The 19,815-nt window shown below is 57.3% G+C and overlaps 7 protein-coding genes across 7 annotated transcripts; 4 read left to right on the forward strand and 3 right to left on the reverse strand.

Annotated features, from left to right (window-relative positions):
• Window positions 1-28: 28 nt before the first annotated feature.
• On the forward strand, window positions 29-1,381 carry B0H18DRAFT_852123 (uncharacterized protein; the record flags this gene model as incomplete). Its single annotated transcript, XM_048039613.1, has 6 exons — window positions 29-58; window positions 131-405; window positions 461-519; window positions 712-975; window positions 1,037-1,216; window positions 1,293-1,381. Coding segments are annotated over 6 exons (897 nt in total), but the record flags the coding sequence as incomplete, so codon positions are not given.
• A 1,162-nt stretch (window positions 1,382-2,543) lies between these two features.
• On the forward strand, window positions 2,544-6,983 carry B0H18DRAFT_985071 (uncharacterized protein). Its single transcript, XM_048044709.1, has 16 exons — window positions 2,544-3,656; window positions 3,708-3,761; window positions 3,815-4,033; window positions 4,087-4,202; window positions 4,258-4,295; window positions 4,376-4,470; window positions 4,491-4,552; window positions 4,612-4,773; window positions 4,856-4,975; window positions 5,056-5,227; window positions 5,254-5,309; window positions 5,398-5,569; window positions 5,623-5,898; window positions 5,951-6,107; window positions 6,175-6,410; window positions 6,464-6,983. The coding sequence occupies exons 1-16, from the start codon at window positions 2,745-2,747 to the stop codon at window positions 6,680-6,682; spliced, it is 3,066 nt and encodes a 1,021-aa protein (XP_047897636.1). The 5' UTR covers window positions 2,544-2,744; the 3' UTR covers window positions 6,683-6,983.
• Window positions 6,984-10,407: 3,424 nt separating this feature from the next.
• B0H18DRAFT_1115639 (uncharacterized protein) lies at window positions 10,408-11,977 on the forward strand (the record flags this gene model as incomplete). Its single annotated transcript, XM_048033294.1, has 5 exons — window positions 10,408-10,444; window positions 10,506-10,774; window positions 10,843-11,220; window positions 11,252-11,392; window positions 11,444-11,977. 5 exons carry the CDS (start codon window positions 10,408-10,410, stop codon window positions 11,975-11,977), a joined length of 1,359 nt encoding a protein of 452 aa, XP_047897637.1.
• A 455-nt stretch (window positions 11,978-12,432) lies between these two features.
• B0H18DRAFT_1115640 (uncharacterized protein) lies at window positions 12,433-13,063 on the reverse strand (the record flags this gene model as incomplete). Its single annotated transcript, XM_048033295.1, has 2 exons — window positions 12,433-12,717; window positions 12,755-13,063. 2 exons carry the CDS (start codon window positions 13,061-13,063, stop codon window positions 12,433-12,435), a joined length of 594 nt encoding a protein of 197 aa, XP_047897638.1.
• A 2,412-nt stretch (window positions 13,064-15,475) lies between these two features.
• B0H18DRAFT_985102 (ribosomal protein S5 domain 2-type protein) lies at window positions 15,476-17,048 on the forward strand. Its single transcript, XM_048044710.1, has 3 exons — window positions 15,476-15,765; window positions 15,824-16,593; window positions 16,647-17,048. The coding sequence occupies exons 1-2, from the start codon at window positions 15,666-15,668 to the stop codon at window positions 16,567-16,569; spliced, it is 846 nt and encodes a 281-aa protein (XP_047897639.1). The 5' UTR covers window positions 15,476-15,665; the 3' UTR covers window positions 16,570-16,593; window positions 16,647-17,048.
• On the reverse strand, window positions 16,537-17,048 carry B0H18DRAFT_985103 (uncharacterized protein). The gene is made up of 2 exons (XM_048044711.1): window positions 16,721-17,048; window positions 16,537-16,664 (listed from the first exon to the last, which is right to left on the reverse strand). Exon 1 carries the CDS (start codon window positions 17,022-17,024, stop codon window positions 16,722-16,724), a length of 303 nt encoding a protein of 100 aa, XP_047897640.1. The 5' UTR covers window positions 17,025-17,048; the 3' UTR covers window positions 16,537-16,664; window position 16,721.
• Window positions 17,049-18,234: 1,186 nt separating this feature from the next.
• B0H18DRAFT_985107 (uncharacterized protein) lies at window positions 18,235-19,693 on the reverse strand. Its single transcript, XM_048044712.1, has 5 exons — window positions 19,611-19,693; window positions 19,294-19,531; window positions 19,037-19,270; window positions 18,831-19,001; window positions 18,235-18,778 (listed from the first exon to the last, which is right to left on the reverse strand). Exons 2-5 carry the CDS (start codon window positions 19,348-19,350, stop codon window positions 18,578-18,580), a joined length of 663 nt encoding a protein of 220 aa, XP_047897641.1. The 5' UTR covers window positions 19,351-19,531; window positions 19,611-19,693; the 3' UTR covers window positions 18,235-18,577.
• Between the last annotated feature and the right edge of the window lie 122 nt (window positions 19,694-19,815).

Genomic DNA, 19,815 nt, shown 5'->3' on the forward strand with positions numbered 1-19,815 from the left:
GGGCTCACAGCTCCTTGATTTCCCAAGAATGGGTCTCTTTTCCCGCTGGTTCAGCAAGGTGCGCTTTCTCTACTCTCAGGCGCGAGACTACGAAGGTCGAATCGTTCACGAACTATTCTACGGTGTACAGGCTCAACCAGAAGATTACGAACAGGTCCTTGCGTCGCTCGGCAACGACATTGCGAAGCGACAACAACACCTCTCCGAAATTCGGCTGCGCGAGCGCCGCTCGACGCTCCTCTTCTCCGTCTACGCACTCGCACTCTGGGGCCTCTGGGCGGGCCTCTGGTATGCGGACTATCTTCCGAATGTCAGCACCATGCTCCCCGGTGTAAGTGGACATGCACGAGGGAGTGCATGGGAGAAGACCGCGAAGAGCATGCCAGTCTTCGTGGGGCCGATCGTGTAAGTGGTCTGTTTTACGCGTTACGGGCTATATGCTAAGAGAAACACCTGGTAGGATCCTATTCATGCGGAGAATTGTGCAGATTTGGTACACGAGGGCGGGCGATGCTGAAGGTACGTGCCCTCACGTCTTCTGAGCGTGCACTTTGTCGCGCCACGCCACTGCCCAGCCAGTTTTGCTGGTGAGACGGCTACTTGCATGACCAGGCAACCTTGCCCTGCGCATCCCCGCCGGATTCGCGCTCCCCTCACTGAGGCTGTGCTGCTTTTTGCTCGGGCATCTGACTAACCCTAACCTTACCGCAGAGAAAGCCCTCATCACCCTACGCAAGCAACAGCGCGAAAAGATCGAGGAAATCAAGAACAAGACTAACTACTACTCCACCCGAAATTTAATTGAGCGATACGATGACGGACCCCGCCCTGGCCCGCCTGGGACGCCGCAGAGACCGCAGGCGCCTCAACAGCAGCAAAGGCTACCGCAGACACCCTTGCGCCCTGCACAACAGCTGAATCCTCAGACTCCTGCGCCGGCACCAATGTCTCCGAGCTTGCAACAGCAGCTTTCCCGTGTGTAGTCTCACTCTTAGTATTTGTAAAAACATGTGTTAACGACGTGTTGCGTGCTTAGCTTCGCCATTGCGTCCGATGCCGCCGCCGCGGAAGCAGTGGTTCGACAAGCTCGCAGATGCAATTCTCGGTGACGACGACGGGACCTCCGTCGGCGCCGCCGCCTCGCGTTACGCCCTCATCTGCCAGAAGTGCTTCGCGCACAACGGGCTCGTGAAGGAGAGCATGTGGGAGGATGCACGTACGTTGCTCTTTCACTTCTACCCTTTCGCGTATGCACGAAGCATTGACGACTGGGTGGTGCTTTTTTCCGACAGAGTACGTCTGCCCGAAATGTGGCCACTTCAACCCGTCCGCACGAGCGATGCGCGGGACGCGTGCGAAGTCCGGTTCGCCGGACGCACGCCCGTCTACGTCGCCTCCCAATGCCGTCCCGCCTGCGCACCCACAACGTGCGTTCGTCCGATGATGGCCATACCTGCGGGGCCGAACGGCGCGGCCAGCTCGGGCGCAAACTTTGCGGGGAACGGGGCCGTGAACGTGAGGCAACGCCCGAGGGGTGACGACGCGGCGGTGGTGGACGAGGCGAGTGTCAGTATGGACGTGGACTCATAGTCGGTGATGTTTGGGCACTGTTGATGGAGGGTGGATTAGGACGGGATTGTTCTGTTCGTTGGTATGTTCTGCACCTTGTTTTGTTTTGTGAGTATGTTTATTGTGCGGTGTCCCCCGTGCGGTTATGGGAGAACAGTTCTGGGACCCAGGAAGCTTGTTTGGAAGCTGGACGGATGATGGATCGGAGGTTCCGCAGGCACGATCGTACCAGGTTTGGAGCGATCGTTAGGCTGGTGCAGGATCTCGACCGAATCTCAACATACTCGATCGAAGATCCTTGATCAGAGGAGCTTTTTCACGATCTATTGAAGGGCTTCGTATGTCTGATTGTCACAATGACCGATCTTCAGAGTAATTACTGCGACGCCCTCAGCCCTGGTTATCTTTCCTCATCCAGGCATCTCGAGCTTGCAAGCCTGAAACGATGTTCATTGTGAGTGCTCAAGTGGATCGTGTTGTGGGTCTGTGATGCCTCCGTAGACAAGCCTCAGTTCCGCGCGCACTTAAGAGGGTACGAGATCGTGGCAATCCAGGAATGGCAAGAACACCGCGATCGCGTGGAGGCCTCGGCATTTCATCAGTGCGTCAAACAACCGACTCAGCCGTGTACTTCGATCTGCTACTCATGTCACCGACGACCGGTGTTCCCGGTCACCATTGAAGTCAACAAGTTGCCATTCGCGGGGCGGCGGTATGTCTCATTATTGAGATATTCATGCTTGGCGCTGTGCTGATGCTACCGTGCACCGTTTGTTCGACCTTCGCTGCGCGCAGCTTGTCTCGTCGTCAGATCGCAGTGACTGTTGCGTACTGTACTGTTCACAGTACCCAAGTCAAGCAAGGGCATTGAACCGCACACAAGCTGGCAGATTCACCCGGGCCCGAGCCCGAGCCCGAGCCCGAAGGCCGCTCATGCTCTCACACGTGATTGGGCGAACTACAAGATCGTGTAACAGTGTTCGTCAACGCGTCAACACTCAGCGTTTCAACAGGCATCCGCGCGCACCTCAGGCGTCGCCGGTTATGCATCTGTGCGCTAAATCTGTGCTGACTGGCATCTCTTCCTCCATTCTATACTTGCAACGACCAGCTATATATATGGAGTGCGGCTCCTTTGTCGTCGAAACATACCCCTACACCTCGCACTGACCAGCATGGCTCCTGCGGACATTGACTTTCCTCCATTGGACGGGTCCATCAACGTCCTACCTGGCTTCATCGACTACCATGCCAAACACAATCCGGAACGTCCGTTCTTCGTCTTCCCGTATCCCGATCTCGCTTCCGATGAACTTCGCACTGTATCTTTCCTCGAGTTTGCACAGGGCACCCACCGAGCCGCCTACGCCTTTCGTGCAAGCCGCGAAGGACCAGATGGCGCTGTCGTCGCGATGATCGCGAATGTCGACACGCTTCTATACCATGCGATGTTTGTCGGGCTCGTTCGAGCGGGGTACGTGCCCTTCCCGATGTCTCCGCGGAACTCAGCGCCCGCGATCGCGAACATGATGCAGCGCACGCAGTGCCATCGCATCATCTCACAGACCGCATTCACCGAGCTCATGGCCGGCGTGCGTGGCGAGTTACCGTCCGATTACGCCATGAAAGTTGACGAGTCTCCCTCGCTCACGTCCATCTTTCCCTCGTTGGACTCTCCTTCCAACGGACGTGCCTCTCCGTTTGCCCCGCCCGAGCCGTACCCTCCACCGCCACATGAGCCCTCACCCACTTCTGTTGCCTTTTACTTGCACTCCTCCGGGTCCACGGGGCACCCGAAACCCATCCCACAGACGCACGAATTCGTCCGCATCTGGTGTACTCTGCCGCCCACGCTGGGAGCCCGCTTCCATGGCCGCCAATACGGTGGGCACGCCCTCCCGTCATTCCACACTATGGGCATAGCTGTCCAGCTGCTTGCGCCGCTTGCGTCTGGCCTCCCGGGGAGCCTGTTCCCCCCGAGAGCAGTGCAAGGCGCCCCGCCGGTCGTGCCGACGCCGCAGAATACGATAGATACTGCGAGGAAGACTGGTTGTAACACGATTGTCACCGTACCGGCGTTCCTGGAGGTGAAAGTGGCGCTACTTAGATGGTGATTTTGTGTGCTGATTGATAATAAGGCTTGGGCGCATAACGATGAGGACATCGAGTACTTAGCGACGCTGAAGTGTCTCGTAAGTGTTTAGGTTCTTAATCATTTGGCATCGTCTCATCCTCGTATTGTTAGCTTTTTGCGGGGGGCCCCTTGTCGAAGGTTAATGGCGACAAGCTTGTTGCTCGCGGAGTTCGTCTCTGCGCGGGATACGGTACCACCGAGGTAGGCACCTTGTCTGATCTCCCGGACGACGCAGTGTCAGCCGTGCGGATGGGAGTGGATAGCCCTGCCGACGTAGTAAAGCAGAGATGGGTGGACCAGGGTGATGGAACGTATGAACTGCAGTTTCTGGTGCGCTCTCCAAAGAACGGTGCAAGTCAGCGTTCTGACACATGGGATATCAGAGCTGCCCCACGCATCGGCCTGCAGTCGAGAACTTCCAACTACCAAACGGCGAGCACGGCTATTCTACGTCTGACATCTGGATTCCACACCCTACCAAACCAGGTCTCTGGAAAATGTAAGTCTCATATCTCACGACTTGGAGGATACGCCCATGCTCACGCACGTCACAGAGTCGCGCGTACTGACGATGTCATTGTGCTGGGGTCCGGTGAGTGTCGCTTGCAGTGATGTCGTCTCGGTTATAAGTTCACCGATCACTGACCAATGCACCTGGTCTGGTGGACATAGGTGAGAAGACTGTCCCGATCCAGCTCGAAGGCCACGTCAGCGCACATCCCCTCGTCGTCGGCGTCGTCGCGTTCGGACGCGGTCATCAGCAATCGGTATCCTCGTCGAGGCCAAGGCTGGGTCCGCACCCGACCCAGCCGACGAGGCCGCTGCCGCAGAGTTCCGAAATGCGATCTGGTGAGTCACCGTGTCCGTGATCCAGTGAAGCACCCTGTAGCTCTGACTTTCATGTGCAGGCCGCGTGTCGAACAGGCGAATCATGAAGCCCCGGCGTTCTCGCGGGTCTTCAAGGAAATGATACTCGTCGCAGATCCGAGCCGTCCGCTCCCTCGCGCGGGAAAGGGCACAGTCCAGCGGAAGAAGGCGCTCGAGCTGTATGCTCAGGATATTGAAGACCTGTGAGTAGCTAAATCCGCGATCCGGAGCCTGTACAGACGGAGGGGGCTGATCGTGGGCGTAGGTACAGACGGTCGAGGAGAGTGCAAACGCCCATGAGGTCGCGCCGCCGCAATCATGGGAGGCACAGGATGTGCAGAAGTGGCTGGCGCAACATGCTGCGAGTATTCATGCGGAAGAAACGGCTGATCCTGACAGGGACTTGTTCGAACAAGGTTCGATAGGTACGTCTCCTCTGCTGTCTTTCTGTGATAGATGCTGACGACATTTGACGTGAACGATAGTCTCAGCGCAACTTTCCTCCGGAACCGCATCATCGGCGCGCTGCGTGCATCGTCCGACAGCGCAGTGAATGCAGCTGCGCAACACGTACCGCAGAACTTCGTCTTTCAACATCCCACACTCGCGTCGCTAGCAAAGGCGGTCTCTGGGCTGGTGCGGTCCGATGATTCCACAGTGCATTCGCCCTCTGAGGAATTGAGGCGATGATCAAGAAATACACCGCAGTGCTGCCGGCACATGCGCCGGAGCCGAACATGTCCATGACGTCGAGCGTGTGGTACTTCTCACAGGGACGACGGGGAACCTTGGGGCGCATGTGCTGGCGTTGCTACTGAAGGAGAGAGAACGAAGCGCGTATATGCGCTGAATCGCGGAAGTGATCTTCTACATCGTCAGAGGGCGGCTTTCGATGGTGCGCAACTGCCGGTAGAGTCGCTGGACCAGCCGAAACTGGTGCTGCTCTCTGTCGACTACACACAGGATGGCTTGGGATTACCGCAGGACATCGTCAACGAAGTAAGCATACGACTCATTCATATCTGCGGGCTATCAGACTTACGCACTGCTAGGTCCGTCAGTCGGTCACACACATCGTACATAGTGCCTGGCGGGTTGACTTCAACCTCGCGTTGACGTCCTTCGAGACCCAAATAGCCGGTGCGATCCGCCTGTTGACCATGGCGCCTACAGCGCACTATTTGTTCACGTCTTCCGTGTCCGTCGCCGGTGGCTGGAACGTCAAAGCCGCCAACCATGGCGCACATGTGCCGGAGACCGCTCTGCATGACCCCAGCGTCGCAGCTGTAACATCTGGCTATGGCATGTCCAAATACGTTGTGGAAGAGGTGCGTTAGGACAACTCTTTCTTATCACCGCTCAAATGACATTGTGTCCCAGGTTCTGGCGGGCGCGCGTCAGAGAGGGTTAAAGACAACAACGTTACGTATCGGACAGATCTCTGGCGCATCCCAGACCGGCGCGTGGAACGCTTCAGAATGGGTACCGAACATCGTCAAGTCGAGTCTCGCCCTAGGTGCTTTGCCCAATTCAGGAAGTGTGCGTCCATGACAGTGGTCATCACCGCGCTGACAACGGTTGGGTAATGACTGCTTCTTTGACAGGCGTATCATGGGTACCGATGGACGCTGTCGCGCGCGCGGTCGTCGATGTCGTACTTGGGCGGGAGGCACCCGAACTGATCAACGTCGTTCATCCGCGACCTGCCAAATGGTCGGATGTGTTCGGCGCGATGCAGGCTGAGCTCGGTGTGACGCTTCCATTCGTCCCTTTTGATGAGTGGGTGAAAAGATTGGAAGCTGTCGCGGACAACGCCTCCGCGTCGGATCTGGAGAAGATAGTGGGTTCGCTTCTCTCAGACTGGCGTCTTGCATGCTGATATTCCCCTGTCAGCCCGGTGTCAAATTGCTCGAATACTACCGCGCGCTCGTCAGCGCAGAAGCGGAAGCACAGAGAGCTGGAACTGATGACTGTGAAGCTGGCGGTCTTCCGTTGTTTGAGACGAGCAAGGCGTGCAGCGTCAGCAAGACACTTGCGGGGCTACCTCCTCTCAGCGCGCATGATGCCAGGGCGTGGGTAAGGTACTGGAAGAAGACCGGGTTTTTGCCATGACCGAAGAAGTTAGTGAGAGTGCCCGCCGGTCCTCCCTGACGCCACCACGGTCTCGCGTCCCTTCTCGTGATGTTACTATGGCACCGCCTTCTCGGAGTATCCTCACCAATGCTAGACGCTATCATGCTGTTCTGTATTCTGGGAGCGTTAAATTGATTGCGGCGCCCGTGTAGTCGCCGTTCGAGTTCACAAGGACCTGTAAAGGATTGCGTTACGGCAATATTGGACACGGATTGCGCCGTCGCCCTGTCATGTACCCTGCGGCCCTGCCCCGCCTCCGAGTCCCTTTCACATTGCAACGCATATCTCGTCAAATACGGCGACGGAATTTGTTTTGCACTGGCTGAGCGGCTTTGCAGCGGCTCCGTCTCCGCGAGCATGCCGGATCACACGCAGACCCTGAGTACTGAGTTGGTGGCGATTGCGCGCTTCTGCCGACCTTCGCGGGTGTGGCGCCGCATCATACTATGGCTTCGCACTGTTGAACTGCCATGCAGATACCTTTCCAGAGGGTCAGAAACAGCTCGACTGACCTGACTTCTGCAGCGTCCTTCCTCATTGACAGCGATAACATGAGCATCTCAATTGGATTCTAGGCGTTTCCCGCTACTAGGCTTCAGTCACGGCATGACAGCCTGAGCCTGGTGCAGCATCCAATTGAATATAACGATGCGGTGGTCGAGGATCAACTATGTATTGTACGGCCCCTTCCAGACACGTTATTCCATGCTGACTCTTCCCTTCATGGGCTCTCCTTGTGTCCTTCAGTTGAAACAGACCATGAGCGGATCAACAGTGATTCGGTGGCGCCGACGCGTTACCCAGTTGGATGAGCGCCCCGCTGGCGCGACGACATTGTTTCTTGCTGGTTACGCTCGCAGTAACGCGTTGACCTGGTATGTGTGTGGTCTGACCTGTCTCAGTTAGTCCAACCGCTACATAGGTGATACAGGGCTGAATACTTCGAATCAGTCGGCAAAGTCGTATCATTCCTGCATGCTTGGAAGGGGCGACCTTGTCTCTCGCCGGGGCGGAGGCGGGGACTTGGTCGCCGTAGTGCGTCGGTAGGTCGCTTGCTCTAGACTCATTGCGCAAGTTTCTGACAGAACCAGGGGTGCGTGTCAGATGCTACTGGCACAGGAAATCCAGGGTCACTTCGTCACGGTAGACTCGGTCGCATTCGTGCGCTGGCAAGAACAGAACATCGGCGGCGCAATCGCTGACGCTAGCGGCCCGCCATGGGGCTCTTCGCTGCGGAGTACCTTGCGCAACTGTCCTACGTGGCAGCGGGCAACTAGCCCGTGCTGATAGTGGGTCTACTGGATTTCGGGCTCGGTTGCGCGGTGATGCAAGCCTTGTGCTCACCCGAGCTACGCACGCGCCAATTTCATACAACAGCTCCGTAGCGCATAAATGCCTATGCGCCGTGCGGCACGCATCGCCACGGCAGGGCGGGGCGGACGGTCAAGCCGCCAGGGTCGAGACACCAGTCCCCCCGACCTGAGCCTCAGGGCGCCGGACCGCCTGTAACCCGAGGTGCCATCTCCCTCCATTCCGCGACTTCGCGATCAATTCGTCGGCGAGTGTGTAGACGGAGAGGACAACATTAATGTCTCATTTTTTGGCAATGGCTGGCCGGGAGCCTGCCTCGAGGCCCTACACGTGTGCGAGCCACGTTGCCCGGGTGGTGGCTACGTGCGCGGCGGCCCTCACCCAGTCTCGTTGGCGGTGTCGCGATGTTTCTTGCGCTGACAGGATAGACTTTAGACACCCATTCCGTCGAGGCCGAGGCGCGGCGATGGTAAATCTCTTGCCACCGCCACCAGTCTGATAGAGGTTCTATCGCGGTGCATCTCCCTACGGGCGCCACGCCCCAAGGGAGACTAGCGGCATCGGGACACGGAGAATTGCGCGGTAATTGCGGGGCAAAGTGGGGGTCTTCAGTTTCAAGCCGGTGCTGTCCAACGCATGACCGACCGCTACCAATTGGCTTGGTCAATAGCCTTCCTGAGGTTGCAGGTGGAGGTCATTCACGTTAACTGAGGCTTCTTACCCAATGCCTATGACGGCAGAGCGAATTATTATGCCCGCACCCCACATGTTATCTCAAGGCACATCACGCGGGTGCTGGGCCCTGGGCGGTTGCGCTCACATGAGCTGCTCCTCCAGAAGCTGACGCATCTATGTAGGATCGGTGGTACGGACGACGAAAACCGTGATCATTCTACCTCATCACAAGTTAGTAGTATTCTTTATCAATACTACTCTGTGCTTTCTGACAAGGACGACGATGATCAGGGCTTATCGGGACAGTAATCCGGGGCTTACTGATAACAGCTGTAAGAGTGCTGATTCGTCGAATAATCGTGGAGAAGCGTTGTTCTTGTCAGGTATCCTTGTATTCAGAGCCTTCAGCTGGCAACCGGGCACATTACGGGTGGTGCTGTCTGCCTGCTGCGGATGAACGGTGGGACGACTTCGCGAATCCAGCACGAAGGGCGATGCTCCGCGGAAAAAGGGTGCTGGACCGTGCGCAGACGCCCCGTTGACGTCCATATCATGCTACTGACCATCGGTTCTTCTTTGGCATCACTCGAAGTTCCATTAGTTGACGTGAGCCGCTGCGTCAACGGCTATAGAGCAGGTTTTCCATGTAGCAATGAAAGTGCGTACCGACTGTCTATGTTCTGTAGTTCGCATAAGAGCTTCCGAGCCATGGATCGCTCTTGCATGCGGAAGCAGATCTTCAGATCCTGGCTAGTCTCCATTACAATCAGGACGATCTCTGACGGCGTCGAAGAGGTCACTGAGCCATGACGACCCTCCGAAGCCTAGTCTCCTGGACTAAACCGAGTCGAGTAGTCCTTGTCTGGCATCCAGCGAGTGCCAATTAAATTGCGCACATCTAGCTGGTCCGTCGCAATGTGCCGCCCGGCGGTGGCGCTTGCGCCTGTCAGTACCTTGATGCCTGTGTATTGGCCGCCCCTAATCATTGATGTCAGTACAAGCTTGTTCACCTAGTGGTTCCACTGTCACATCGCGTGCTCGAAAGGACTGGCGCAGAGCGGGAGGCCTGAGAGGCTCTGAGCGGACTGAGGCTCGGCGTCTCGGACAAGGGCTGCCATATCGGATGCAAATCACATCGCAATCGGGGATCTGGCCAGATCAGTTCGGATGCTTCCGTACGCACGTGGCGCTTGCAGCCACGCCAGACTCCTACTGGTCGCATGGCTCAATGACCATGAACTGCCACTCTCTCTTCCGCTCCTCGACTCATCGAAAGCGGCAGAGGTGTGTGCATCTTCGCGATATAGGCGAAGCAGCGAATTGCACGAGGCCTGGGACGACATTATTCCGCAGGCAAGCCGTACGACGAGATGGGAATTGATCATTTTGTACGCGTAATTAAAAGGGGCGCATCCGTTGTGTCGGAACTTTGGTACTCGATACGTGTTATCACGACCTTCGGGCCTTGCTGTAAGCGAGAGTATGGGAACTTACTGCATCCAGTAGGCGAACATGCCGTCCAGAACTCTAGAGCAATCGGAGTTTGTCCTCATTTCGCACCCTCTCTCGCCCGCCCTTTGTATAAGACTCGTATGTAATCTCCCACCTGTTCCGTTTGCGACACCTCCCTCCCGCCTTGCGCATCAATCCCCGCTCCTGGAGTCATCCCGGCCTCTTCTATCTCACCTGGTGTAGTCACTTCTGCTCGTCGCGACACCATGCCACGCGCAGCGACTGCAAAGCGTGCCAAGTCAGGTGAGATAAAGCCACAACGCGTCGCAGCCACACAAGGTTTTGACTTGATGTCACTCACCAGGTGCCGCATCTACCACAACCACAATATCCTTCGACGCGTCTTGCTCTGCCCCGTTCGCCTTCGCTCCGAATATCACCCCTGGGTCGTACAACGATCCGCAGCCTTCCTTCGAATCGGTCTTCGATTCATCGCTCTTCCCCTCCTGCGATGTGCCACCTCGTAAAGTTACCCATTCGAGGAAGAAGCCGGAGGATCACGTCCCTCGCCCGCCCAACGCGTTCATTCTCTTCCGATCGTCGTTCGTCAAAAGTGATCACGTCTCCGCGAGTGTCGAGTCGAACCACAGCACCCTTCCACGATCATCGGGTATACCTGGAACATGCTTCCGCCCGCCGAGAAGCAGATCTGGTTCGACAAGGCCAAGGCGCTGCTCGAGGCACACAAGCAGAAGTATCCTGGGTACTCCTTCCGACCGTCGTCAAAGCATAGCACGCCGTACCCGAGGACGAAGAGAAAGGTGCGGGAGGTGGGCCCAAAGGATACGAAGCGATGCGAGAAGATCGCCGAGCTGCTGGTGAAGGGGAAGAAGGGCGCGGAGCTTGACGAGGCTGTCAACGAGTTCGATTGCAACCACGTCCCCGAGATCGTCACACGATTCGATGCCCCGGTCACGGCGCGCCACTTCCGGCGATCGTCGTCCGCCCCTGCCGACGAACGTCCCACTCGCCCTTCCTCCATTCGGTTCCGCCACCTGCGAACAAGCTCCGCGCGGTCAGTTCGCAGCCCGACCCCTTCTCGGGCTACAGCTCGTCGATGCCCAGCACGCCGGGCTTCGTCACGCCTTCCCTGATGGGCGATACGAGTCTATGAGCGAATACAGCGCACCTTCCTCTCCTTTCGCGGAAACCTCACACGAGTATGCGATGCCCGCACCAAACCCCGACATGGTGAGTGCTAACCTGTTCTTCGTTGGATCGAGTGACTGAAAGTCTTGTCAGGGCTTCGAATCATTTTCCTTTAACGCTTGCGCTGCGCCATCGCCGGTCGATTCCTGCGACCCGTTGTCGAGTCCGGCGTACGCGGAACAGCAGCTCGATATCTTCGCGCCGCAGCCACAGGTTGCGTATACGATGCAGCAGCTCGACTTCCACCCTTCCGACGGCCTGCGCATCGACACGAACGTCGCAGGCGACTGGGCTGGACCTTCCTCGACGCCGATGTCGAGTTCTCCCTGCACCCCCAGCCCTTACCCGTCCGAGTACATGCCCGCCGAACCGACGTACTACGGCGGGCAAGTCGCAGTCGCGGGCCAGCTCGACGAGCTGCAAGGTCTGCCGGTTGAGATGTTCCAAAACGATGCCGTCCAGGAGCAGTGGATCCAACCTACGGAGGGTTACTACTATGCGCCGATGTACGCTCCTGCGGCCGACCACAGCGCGGTCTATCAGAAATACGCGGATATCCCGGATGCGGTATACCACCAGGAGCACCTCTTCGCCGTCCCGCATTCCTATCCTGTCCACCATCAATGAAGTCCTGCGCTGCACCCACCACTGCACATTCGTTTCGTCTTCGTTTCTATCCTCGTCTCGTCGTCTGTTGTCCTATTATTCCCCACTGCTTGTCCCTGGCGAGGATGAGCGTAGGCCCATACTGTATCACTAACTAGGCTGAAAACCACTGCACTGTATCACTAAGGTGACGCCTGGAAGGCGTCTGGCCAGGGACTAGGATATCACTCTCACCGGACTCTGTGCACGAATGCACACCAAGGTTATTTCCGCGCTACGACGTTATTTTGTACCATAGACTTTCCCTGGAGCGGATGGAATTATACCGTCATTATTCTGATTGAAGGCAATGCGAATGCTTCGCGTGAGGGACACGAACCTATCTCCGCTGTGCCCATATGCACCATGCCAGCATATCGCCCGCCGAGCGCCGTGTGCCGATAACCTTGTATTCGAAGGAGAGCGCTGGGGAGCTGTTACGCGCGGTCAACCGGGCGGGCGATTTCTGTTTGCGGACCCTGGTGCGAACGGGCGAGCCAGTACAACGTAGAGTTGAGTTTTACGTCAGCAACCGATGGGACGGAGGATAGTCGAGTACGCACCCCATGACACTGAACATCATCAGCGAAGAGCAGCGACAGGGCCCGGGTTGGCTGCGCGGCATCTCGAATCATGTGGGGCGCCTTGTAGTTTCCGCGGGAGGTGCACGACAGTGTGTCTCTGGACACCAAGCTCTCATGCATAAACGCCACAAACGGATCCTAATTTCAGCGTTCGATCAGCCATCTACGAGCTTACGTTCAGCGCTGCAAGCGTGATTGCAGGGTCGATATCCGCGAGCCTAGCCGCCCGGATCGCAGACGGGTACCTAGGCGAAATGCTCGAATAACCGGTAGGACGGCGTTGGGACGGCGTCATATGAATCTGTCGGGAGCGCGTGCACAACGGTTCGCCAGTCGGGCTGCCGTCGGCGAGAATCGGTTCGGCGTCATCTTCGAGACAGGCTGATTTCGATGGCGGCACTAGCAGCTGCAGGTGTAGCAGGAGAAGACTGATCTTCAGGGCAGAGATCCACTGCAACCGCAAGAATAGCGAATCGCTCAGCATGGGCGCCCACCAGTGGGTCTACATGCACCGATAGCTGAAACACAGAAGAGCCGGAGAAGCGCAGTGGAAAGAAGAGACGTCGCCGTCGCGCAGAGAATCCACATGTGAGCGGGGAAGTGAGCAAGAAGAGGAAGTGTAACGGCGCATAGATGCCGTTTGGGCTAGGGTGCTGTGCACACTGGAACCAGCGTGACGAAGACGTTGATGTCAGTACTAAGATGGTTACATGGCTCATAACTCACCATAAGAAATGCGTCCAACCAAGCCGACTGGCGAGTACGAACACAGGAGGGTTCGCATATTGGTCGCTGTATATAGGCGTGCTTATGACAACGGAAGCAGTCCGCAAGATCCTAGTCCAGTGATTTAGCAAAGCCCTCACACCTACATTCCAAAGTTCGCTTGCAATAACCGATGTGATAGGAGATGGGGTTGAATTGTAGGAGCACAGTCAGCGCAGCAGCAAACGACGAGCAACAGTGTAGACCTGCGGCGAAGAAGAAACGGGGTGTGTTAGACTCAGCAGCCAGATATATAGGCAGAATGAGAACAAGGGTGGTCTGGGAAGCGGTCGCATCACGGCGGGCGCACCGACGGCATCTGCATGAGGCCGGGGTGAGGCCACACACGAGGCAGTCTGTGGGCGCACTTGATACACGAGGCACAGTGAGCGCGCCTTCTTCCTGCTTACACTGAACCACAATTGTCGGATTGTGGCCTCACGATGCCACATACCTGAAAAAATCACTCACCAGTCGTTTCACGCATGTTCAAGCGTCTTCAGATGGATCCTCTAAAAACTTGAACGGGCGCAGGGGCAAGCCACTGAGTACTGAGTATTTGCCGACGTGAAGGGTCCAAAGTAGGGCAGAAGGCTTGAGAAGGACTACCCACGGCGGCCAATGACGTAAAAGTCGGGCGGCGGTGATGGTGACTGATGCGCTCCCGACCGTGCGTCCGCGATTTCGCTGAGCGCAGCGGTCGCAGTCCAGGGAGCACGCCCTTTGGTCGCATACGTGGGTGGACAGCGAGCTGGCAAGAGGATGAAAGAGGTCAGCGCAGCGCGAGCTGATATATAGTGTCAGCGCTAAACTGTAACTCACTTACAACGAGGCAGGAACGAGGCGCTGCTATCACTTGAGTAGACGTCAACAGAGTCATCGATGTAAGTGAAGAGACGGTGTACTCTGTGACAGGCACAGCGTTCGATACTTGCTGCTCGCAGCGTACAGTAACTTGCGAGTTGACTGAACCATGTCGCAGAGATGAATACAGGCCTCTGTGAATGTAGAGAGCCGGACAGGCATGCATACGACGCACCGAGGAGTCTCTGTGACTGCGGATGACCGTCACATTCGTCCGGCGCGTACGAGCAAGAAGCTTGCCGTGTGGCCCACGCGTCGAGGCAGCACCGCCGCATGACAGATGGCGAGAGTGAATGTTGCACCATCTGCGGCCCGTGTCACTAGTACAAGGCAAGTGAGACACTGCAGTGTTTCAAATGTTCAGTACAGAGCTACAAACTGAGTAAGGGACGACCGACGGTGGGGATGCCGAACCTTGATAGACGGGGCGTGTGAGGTACGTGAGATAACTACAGCTCCGTACGACTTCCTGTCTCAGGTTAAAGCTATTGGGAGAAATACGAAATAGAGCGCATACAGCTGCTCACATTGATTCAGAGAGCGATATGAAGAGTCCTATGAACTGAGATTGTCGCCGACTTAGCACGAATGGTTTTGGATTCCACCGATGAGCATTGGAAATGTCATGGCGTCGTACAACGTAGGGATGATCGCAACCGAGGTGCTGAACGCATGACACGGGTTAGCGAGATGTCACGCAGTTATATAGGGGACTCACGCAACATGAGGAGCGATAATGGTTGCAATACGCTTATTCGACAACGCCCCCGACAGCATCTGCTCTTCCAACACACATGTGGAGCACAGCACAGCAGAGGTTGTGATGTCCAGTAGCCTTGCACAGAGGGCGCATATATACGAGCGCAGGGCGGAGGGCAGTTCAGCCGTAGTACTAGTGCGGACCATCCACACTGCCTGAGGAACTAGCAGCTGAAACCAGGCAAAAGATTAGGCCGCAACGAGTGCCCATGGACTAAACTTGACGCATATATATACTTAGACAATAAAGATTGTCCATTCTGTCCAGTACGGTGGTCCATTTTACCACTGGAGAATGGAGACTAGTACTCACGCTGACGTGCGCGCGTGCATGTGCACATTGAAAATAGTGCTTGCTCACTGAGGCTGCGTTGCTGTGACCTGGATTGCGGATGAGAGTAGATGGAGAATATTGTTCCAGGCAACATAGAGCCAGCAATCGTGAGCAAAACAAACACCTCGTCGCCGTCGTCGGCGACGATGGCAGAGCACCGAAACCCGGTCCGCACTGGCACAGTGGCAGGGCGCCGATCACGTGTAGCGTGTCAGACACGCGTCGCGTCTTGCCACAAGAATCAATTTATCACTGGCAAAGCCGCAATCTTGCACTTAGCCTACCTCAGAGCTGTACTCTTCTTGCCTTCACTCTGCTACGTTTTTGAGCAGATCGCATCCAACGACTTCATTCTCTGGGCTCGATGGCCAGGACGGATGGGCGGAAGCCAACCGATTTGAGGGAGCTCAGCATAGTATATGAGCGGCTAGACAGGGTGGACGGGGCAGCAAAATTCGGCTTCGGTGCGTCCATGGAGTTCGCACTCTAATGCAGTAACAACTCACCTACATGTCTTACAAGGCGAGACAAAATCGCTCGCCTCAGTATCAGGACCGATTGAGGTTCGCGCCAACCTCGAGCTGCCCTCGCAGGCGACACTGGACATCCACATCCGCCCGCTGGCCTCGATCTCTGGGACGGACTCCAAAGCACTGTCCACAACACTGAAAGGGATACTCTCCCCTGCACTCCTACTCTCGCATCACCCTCGGACGCTCGTGCAGATTGTCGGCCAGGCGCTTTGCGGAACCGGTAGTGGCAGCGGGATGGGGAGCGTCGGGCGCGGCTGGAACGCGAGTCTTGTCGCGAGCGTGGTGAACGCGAGTAGCGCCGCGCTGGTCAACGCAAGCTCTGTCCCAATGCGTGGTGTTGTCTGCGCGGTCGCTGTAGGACGCATACCATCGGAGTCTGGATTGGAGCTAGTACTTGACCCCTCCGAAGCAGAGATCTCTCGCCTCTCGGGCGGAGGCTGTTTCGCGTTCCTGTTCTCTGCCGTTCTGCCTTCAGGCACGCGGGATGCACCATCAGGTTCCTTGCTCTGGACGAACTACACCACCAACACGCCGTTCGACGAAGCCGAGCTCAAGCGCGCTCGCGAGCTTGCGGAGGGCGGGGCGCGAGAGGTGTGGAAGACACTGAAGGAGAGCGTAGGCACGATGGACGCTTCACATGCCACCACCGTGCGGAAGACAAAGGCAGAACCGGAGGTGATGGAGGAAAACGCTTCCTATGCCGAAGATAGCGACGATGCCAAGATGGAAATATGAAGGAGTGCCTCGCACTGCAGTCGTGTATGGCTGCTGTTGTTTTCTATTCTGTTCTGTCTGTCTGACTGTTCCCGTAGCCGTTCTGCGGGGCCCGCCTGACCTTCCTATGTGAGAGACAGACTATGGGCTCGAAGTGCGATGACGAAGCTACCTCATGGCTGTGTCCAAGGACTCGCAAAGCCCGTCCCTTCGCCACACCTTCGCAGCTCACGGTGACCGACACATGTTCGGGCGCTATTACGCAGGCCGCCATCCTCACCAGGGCCGCTGTCATATCTGTAACATGCAATATTGCTCTCTATGCGCTCCGGTATCCGTGGCTTCGCTAGAGGAGACGCCATCTGTAGCGCCATGGTCCCTATAACCTTCAAGTAATCACACAGATGCCGATGTATTGCGTTCACCGCCAGAACGAGAACACCGGTACCCAATATGCGGAGGTTCGACGAATGCATATTCCCGAGACGTAGAACATCACGAAATCCTACAATTCCTGCGGAGGTATGTACGTGCTATTGCATCTCAACCTGACACAGAACCGCCCCACGAAGGCTTCGACGGTCCCTGGCCGTCGTGGTTCGTGAGTGGACCCACCACATTCCAACAGCTTCCCCGAGCGCCCAGGAGCTCCCAACGGCAGTACCGTCAGTTTCCCGGTGCGTCTGCCCCGTGGCCAGTGCCTCCCCATGCTCGACCTGCCGTAACTGTGACTCACCGCACGGGCAGCTGACCCTAGACGCGCTCGCCGCCCGTCCGATGTCGTGTCTGCGCTCGCCCGGAGACACACGTACGTGCGGCGCGACACCCTTCGATGTCTGCAGTGTGTCGCACATATGGGCGTGTAAGGCTGATCGCACCTGTCCCGAGCGGCGCCGCTCAAAGTCCCTGTGGTCAGCTGGACGTCTCTGAAGCTCTGGGACGAGGAGCAGGTCCATTGGGCCGTAGAAGTGTGAGTTGCAGCGCGGCGTCGGCGTGCGCAGATGTCAGGAGGTGTTCGCGGTGCGCCGTGAGGACTGTCGCGTGCTACGGACGACCGAGTCTGAGCCGCGCTAGTACGAGGCTGAAGTCAGTGAAGATGCCCTGAAACATTGTCTTCAAAAACAACGACCGTTGTCCGCTGGCTCTGCGTCGCAGATCGTCCGCGCGTGTTGCCTGTAGCAGATCCAGGCGAGTTCATTCGCGCCGACACGGCCACGTCGAGCATGTACTCGTAATTGCAGTGGTGGCCATTGGCTTGACGGTCTACTCACACCGTCATGAGCAATATGATAGTCAGCTCGGTCGTCCGTAGCACGCGAAAATCATTCATCGCGCTCGATTCGTTCTGGTTTAGTATCACCAGCCTTCCAGCCCGCACACAAACCGTCTGCGAGCTCAGAACCTCGAACTGAAACACACCCTCCGCATCCTTATCCACGATCTACGAACCCTGCGCGCCCATGCACTGTGTATCGTCAGCCTCGTTGCACCGGCGTGCACCCCAGACTGCAGAGCCCGCTCGCACCCCCACCGTCAGGCTCGGTATCTCTCCCACCCCCGAATTGGAGCCCTGAACTGGCCCCGGACCCTCGATGGCCTGATCACTCCAAGCAGCGTCGTCTCGTCCGCACAAGCCTATCACTGCAATCCATCGTTCTCGAACCGCGTGTGATGGACGGAGCGGAAGACCAGTGAATGTAATGTAGATCGTGGTGCGGGCCTAGCGCCCGCTTCTCGAAGGGTCGTGACATTTCGTGCTCTACGTTACTCGTTAAGGTATCTACTAGTGGTATGTACTGAGCGGGGCCATCCAGAGAATAGGCTGCGGGGAGACTGTGAAGATGATATCTACAGAGGCGTCCGTGGAGAATGACCGGAGCGAAGGCGTATGTACCATAGGATGCCAGTAGAAGAGGGGAGATCCCTGCACGCCAGCCGTGGCGCGCATTTTGCGGCGGCGTCGTGCGGACGGCAGCCGGAGATGGGACAGAATAAGTGAAGAGGAGGAAAGGCCGCCAGCGGCCGAGACTCAGAAATGCGATGTGGAATGCCGTCTTAGTCGACGAGGCGGCTGGCCGCTCCTTGGTGGGCCCCTGTTGGCCGTGCCGGTGGGGCTGATGGAGGCCAGAAACCTCTTGAGGAGCGGCTTCTTGGTCGGGCTGCGTGAGCTGCTGGAACTGCCAGTACCCCGGGAGCCCTTCGTGTATGTGACCTGTGTGGTCGGATCGTGCTGCCGGAGACCAAGATCAGCTCTAGTAGCAGACAGAATAGGAAGGACTCACCACAACCTGTACACGTCCCCCATTAGGCGGGACGATCACATATGACTGACCGGGCCGTGTAGGCAGGACGTACTCGCGGCCAGGTTCATACGCAAGGCGATAGGTGCTGCCTGGAGCGTACCCTGCCTGCGCCAGGTGTGTGCGGTCCATCGGGTACGTGGCACGCGCGTGCTGCCGGGATGGGCCCGCGCCCGCGGGAAGGGCACGGGTGGATTCGGCGGCGGCGCCGTCGACGAACGGGGAGGGTGTGGACGTGGCCGCTGTGCTTGTGGTTGCTGCTGGATGTACTGGCGGTAGTCCACGGATGGCGGGATTCCTAATGGCACTGGTGGCGGTGGTGCTGGTAGTGTATGGCCACGCCGGTGTGAGGACGGGTGCGGTGAGGTCCGTGATGGCGACTCCCGCCTGGCGCGAGTGTCTGGGATGTGGAGCGGTCGCAGCTGGGTGACTGCTTCCCGCGAACGGATGGCGACGGTCCAACGCTGGAGACGACACTCGCTACGTGTGAGGGGGCATGCATGAAGCCCTGAAAGGGTCGGCGAGGCGTGAATGGGTAGGTATGCTCTGTGCCCAGTCGGAGATCTTGGACATTTTGGCATGGTACCGTTCGTAGGCCTCGGGCGAGTAGTCGTACTCAGTCATGGCTGGTGTTCGTGAGGCGAGGTCAAGGGCAGATGAGAGGTATATAAGCAACGGTGTGCCTGCGCAAAGCAGTGAAAGCGGAAGCGGGGGTCGCGATCAGAAAGGCAGGAGCTGGCTGAGATTGTCGGGGAGATTGACATAGACGCAGGAGGAGAGGAGGGTATATGTAGCTGCTCCGCCCCGCGCTGGGAGAAGACGAGATGGTGACGGTCTGCCTCAAGGCCGCCACCTGCTTCACTCCTCGTTTAACTTTTGCTCCCTTTGCCTTTTTAGGCAGGTCCCGGAGCCAATGCCACGCGAACCAACGGAACCAACGGAACCAATTTTATGAATTTGGCGCGCA

Source organism: Fomitopsis serialis, assembly GCF_022376445.1.
Source record: "Fomitopsis serialis strain Sig1Antser10 chromosome Unknown B0H18scaffold_9, whole genome shotgun sequence".
NCBI lineage: Eukaryota > Fungi > Basidiomycota > Agaricomycetes > Polyporales > Fomitopsidaceae > Fomitopsis > Fomitopsis serialis.